This window comes from Etheostoma spectabile, chromosome 8 (assembly GCF_008692095.1).
Source record: "Etheostoma spectabile isolate EspeVRDwgs_2016 chromosome 8, UIUC_Espe_1.0, whole genome shotgun sequence".
In the NCBI taxonomy this organism is placed as follows: domain Eukaryota; kingdom Metazoa; phylum Chordata; class Actinopteri; order Perciformes; family Percidae; genus Etheostoma; species Etheostoma spectabile.
In genome coordinates, this window is record NC_045740.1 from 15,904,858 (window position 1) to 15,909,888 (window position 5,031).

Genomic DNA, 5,031 nt, shown 5'->3' on the forward strand with positions numbered 1-5,031 from the left:
GACATTACCTTATAAATAATTTTGCAAACACATGACCCAAAATCCGAATTTAGAGAATACTTACTTAGTGCAATTCTTGGACATGCATGCGCCAAACTATCGAACACCGTTGTCGTCAGATTCACACCAACTGAGTCAAATGTAAATAGTTGAAGATAATTTCAAGGACACGAACAACAACTAGATCTCGTGTTTAAGCCTCAACATATAGGAATTGTATTGTTGTCAGCAAACCTTAATTAATATCCTGTTTAATTTAGACTGCGAAATGGGGAAGCGTGCACGTGTTAATAACGCACACATGGCGCAAATGTATTCTTAAAAATGGATTTGGAGCCGTACTTTCTTATGTATGCGCCAGACGCACATTTTGGGATTTTCTGTAAACTGCATTTGCTTTTATTGAACTAACGAAAAACAAAAACTGATTAAAGGTGTAATTGTATTTGCTTTTTTAAATACAGATTAGTAAATTGGTGACACCTTTTTAGACTTAAAATTAAATGGTTGACATGGCAGGGCCCTATTATTAAAAATATAAACCTACCAGTCAGTTTGCCTCACACAAAGGTTACAGAATAATAATGAAATAAAGTAAATAGGTGATGCATTATTTTCAGAGCATTTTGCGGTTCACCATTCCGGTAGCAAATAAAAACAGCAGAGATCAGCGACCTTTTGAGTTTTCCAATGAATCAGATTAAATCCTATTTGCAGTCACAATTTGTAGCTGCAGATAAACGATTGCCTCGTTTTGGATGTCTAAACATGTTGTAAATGAAAGTCCGTTTTGATTGTTTCCTCTTAGAGTCGGTGTGTGGCTCTAGAATCACTTCAAACTGCTGTTTGGTTGGGATTCAGGGCGTGGGAGGAGTTGGGTGCTGTTTCATATTCAGAGAGGAGGGGAGCTCTTTAAGGATCCCATTCGCTTTGGGGGCTATAAAGACGTAGTGCCTTCAAGACAGAGCAAATTAACTCCATTGGCGAATTATTGCATTACAAGGAATCGCTCCGCTCAACGGTGCGCGACGGCGATTAGTTAAAATAAAATTTAATGGTGACATTTGATTAAAGCGAGCGGATTTCGGTTAAGATGATGGAGTATATGGAGGATAAGTTTGCGTTGAAAAGCCAAACGATTAAGGCCAGCGATTACTACATGGACCAAGTCATGGAGAGCCTGGACAGCGCGCAGTACTTCACCAAGTCTTCCCCGAAATGTGTGCAGGCCTTCGGGCTTCAGAGCGGCGAACACCGCTCCTCTCCCTGCGGAGAACAAAACGGTGCGTAAAAACTTTGTAACTTTGACTTGTTGTGTGCATCACCGCTGCCGTTTTACAGGAGATTACGTGCATCTGTGTGCGAGTTAAAGGGGGTTGGGGGGACTTGAGAGAAATTTAACATCCAATCTATTTTTGTCCAAAACCTTTCATAGGTACGGCGTTACTTTTGTTTAGACTTAAGTCATTTTAAAAATTAGATTTTTTTTTTCTCTCCATATTTTGTCCCTCGTAGATAGTTTTAGTAGTAAACCCTTAAAGGAACTACGTTGACGCATTATTCTATTAGGGTAATTGTCCATATTAATTTGTAATGCTTGAAGTTGCAGTCACAAGGTAAAGTCATGGCATGTAGGCCTACTCTAAAGATTCACTGTCATTTATTTTATCAACAGCCAATTACGGTGTGCCAAAACCTGACGACGACACTTTGCACTCGGAGCTCGGGAGGTCGATGGACAGTTGTTGCACTCTGCGGGCTTCTCCGGTGACAAGCGGACAGGAGAAAACGGATTTGGACGACATGGGAGACAAATGCGACAGTAACGTGTCCAGCAGCAAGAAGAGGAGACACCGGACGACTTTTACCAGCGCGCAGCTGGAGGAGCTGGAGAAAGTCTTTCAGAAAACTCACTATCCAGATGTTTATGTGAGGGAACAGCTGGCCATGAGGACGGAATTAACAGAGGCCAGAGTGCAGGTACAGTTTATCACCAGACTCTTATTTTGTTAACGGAGAAAAGAAACTACAAATGAGAGAAAGAAGGGCTTTAAGGAGAAATGGAGCAAAACGCCGCTATGCGTAAAATTCCAAATCCACGAATGTAGATCAGAAATAAACCAGGCAAAAACATATTTAGTAATTATAACAAATGTCTTAATCATGCACGCACTTTGCGCTTTATTTTTTTTACTAACTTCAACACTGCAGAATGATTTATTTTAACTTCAGGCTGCCACTTTTTTTCATTTATTTTTTTGAACAGATTATTCTGCCAGAATTTAGATGGACTTTTTTTTTTTTTTTTAAATAAATAAATGTAAAAGTCACATTTATTTTATTGCTTTTGTTTTGTCTCATTTCATTGACGTCCTATATTTTCTACTGTAGGTGTGGTTTCAGAATAGAAGAGCAAAGTGGAGGAAAAGAGAACGCTACGGGCAGATCCAACAAGCCAAAACTCACTTTGCAGCAACCTACGATTTATCAGTGTTACCGAGGACCGACAGCTACACACAGGCGAGTTGGCTCCAACAGTTAATGTTTTTACTGTCGATGTCGAATGAACCTCTGATGGGAAATGTAATCTTTGTCACAGTAGACTATGTAGCCGTGATGTATTCAGGTCCTTTACTTTAGTAAAAATACTAATTCCACACTGTAATTCTCTGTTACACGTAAAAGTCCTATATTGAAAATGTTACGTACTTTTAGACCTACTTAAGTAAGTATTATTATTAAGACAGTTCTGTGTTTTATGGTCTTAATCATTTCTGCTGGATTTGTAGGCTAGTTTAATTTATAATAGGCTAAAACACCGTATTTTATAAACTATATGTGTTTTGTGTTCTATAAATGTTATTTGCAAAAGTAACTAAAGCCGTCAGATTGAAGTTGGGGAGTAAAAAGTACTTCTTTGAAATATAGCGGAGTAGAAGTAGAAAGTGCCATTAAAAGAAAAGTACCTCAACATTTGTCCTCAAGTACAGTACTTGAATAAATGTATGTGTAACACTGCATTCATTTTCTCTCTGTCATATCCTTTAAAATAGGCTACTTAATTTATTTAAGTCACAACAAATGAATGTTTTTGTCTGTATGAATCAGTGCTGCTCTATCAATCACTTATTATGAAAGCCATCTTCAGATAAGAAGCTGAGCACTGATTAGAGCCTCTGCGAAGTGTCATGGCTGAATGAATGGCCTTATATCCGATTTCATGTTAGCTGCACATTTATCTTGCTGCTTGGACAAAGGTCAGGTACAAGATGAGGTGAGAAGAGATGCAGAATGTCACTTTGTCCTTTTGGTAGGTATTCTTTATCAGAAACTTAGATTGGGCCTCCAAGTGTTGTAGAGTAGAGCTGTTTGGGTTTTTCAGATGGAGGTATGCAGGCGGCAGCTCCTCAGAGGAGTGTGTGGAAACATATTAATCTCACAGAAAGCAGCTGATGTGTTCAATTCAAAGAGGTAGAAGTGGGGAAAAATGCTCTTGCCGGGGCTCAAGACCAGGTCAGAAATCTTCTGCCTTGTATTTTCTCGCACATGTTTCTGATAGATATTCTGGATGCCAGCCTTTCTTACAGCTGATCCAGATTAGTGTCATTAAATGGACCGTACATGTGCTGGCAGTGGGTGTCTTTGTCTCCCTAAACACATTGGACATGGATTGCATGCTTGTGGGGTTCGAAGAGTATTATTTCATGTTGTTGACTATGAGGTTTTGGCCAATATTGTTGATTTTTGGGCAAAGACTGAGGTCCTGCTTATCGATGGCACATGTTGCCAGGAACATGTTGGCAAATACGATTTTCCAGAGCTACACGTTTTGTGCTACGCAAGAAGTTCATTTAAGTGTCAAAGTGGATTTTTGTCTGCACCACACACTCTGTTGGTTTCTGGTTCAAATGTTAAAGAAGCGAGCTTGTGACCGGGAGGTCGCCGGTTCTATCCCCAGACCAACAGGATAATATCTGGGTGGGGAAAGTGAAAGAGCAGCGCTTGTCCCTCCCTTGTCTACCACCACTGAGGTGCCCTTGAGCAAGGCCCTTTACCCCCAACCGCTCCAGTGGAGCTGCTCAGTGGCCAGCAGATCAGACTGTGGTTGTACTGGGCAGATTCCAGGTTTGAATGTGGAACTGTGTGAATGTGGCAGGTTGTCGTTGCAAATGAGAATTTTTTCTCAATCGACATACCTGGATAAATAAAGGTTAAAAAAAATGTAACTTTGGCAAAAGGTGTTGTCTTTAGCCAGTTGATTCAGTTTTGCAGTTTTCTGAAGATACTGAAATTTATGGAACTAAATTGTTTTGTTTTTTTAAAGGTTATTTTTGCCGCATTTTAGGCTTTTCATAACAGGACAGCTAAAGAAGTGAAAGGGGAGAGAGGGGGGGGAATGACATGCAGCAAAGGGCCGCAGGTCGGAGTCAAACCTGCTGTGTCGAGGAATAAACCTTTTATATATGGGCGCCCGCTCTACCAACTGAGCAATCCGGGCGCCCCTAATTTGTCTGTTTAAAGGGTATTTCTGTGTTTTATTTTATGTTGGATTTATGTTGTGGGGAAGAAAGCTACCGTGGCACATTTCAGTGAGTGATTTTGACATGATACAATTAAGGAAAAAATTAATTTGCATGCTGTTCACAAGCTACTCACTTACACTGGCGTGTCTTCTCAGTTTGATTGAAATCTTGGCGAATGAACTGGCTCAGAGTAAATTAAGTCGTCCGAATTGGATTGAGCTGTCAGTTCTGTCTGCCTTTTACGTTAAAAACGGACACGCTGTTTCTGCAGACTGGAACTCCTGACTTAAAACTCGCTCATGTGGTGGTTAGTGTATGTTGACCAGATGAGACTCTATCTGGCTTTCTGTCCTCTCTGGCTTGTTTGCTCTCTGATCATCTAATAACATGCCAATAAAGGCTACGTGACTCAACTCCTCCAAAGTCATGAGACTAATAGTCTACTTGTCTTTGGAATTGTTTGGACCCGTGTGCATTCAGACTACGTTTGAGATATTGACCCTTAAAG

At 40.3% G+C, this 5,031-nt stretch overlaps 1 protein-coding gene across 1 annotated transcript in view; it reads left to right on the top strand.

Moving 5' to 3' along the window:
- The first annotated feature begins 985 nt into the window (after nucleotides 1–985).
- alx1 (ALX homeobox 1) overlaps nucleotides 986–5,031 on the top strand; it is a 5,974-nt gene continuing 1,928 nt past the window's right edge. Inside the window, exons 1-3 of the mRNA XM_032524193.1 lie at nucleotides 986–1,283; nucleotides 1,676–1,980; nucleotides 2,392–2,520. Coding sequence (XP_032380084.1) covers nucleotides 1,094–1,283; nucleotides 1,676–1,980; nucleotides 2,392–2,520 — 624 coding nt within the window. The 5' untranslated portion in view covers nucleotides 986–1,093. The remainder of the gene's footprint in view (nucleotides 1,284–1,675; nucleotides 1,981–2,391; nucleotides 2,521–5,031) is intronic.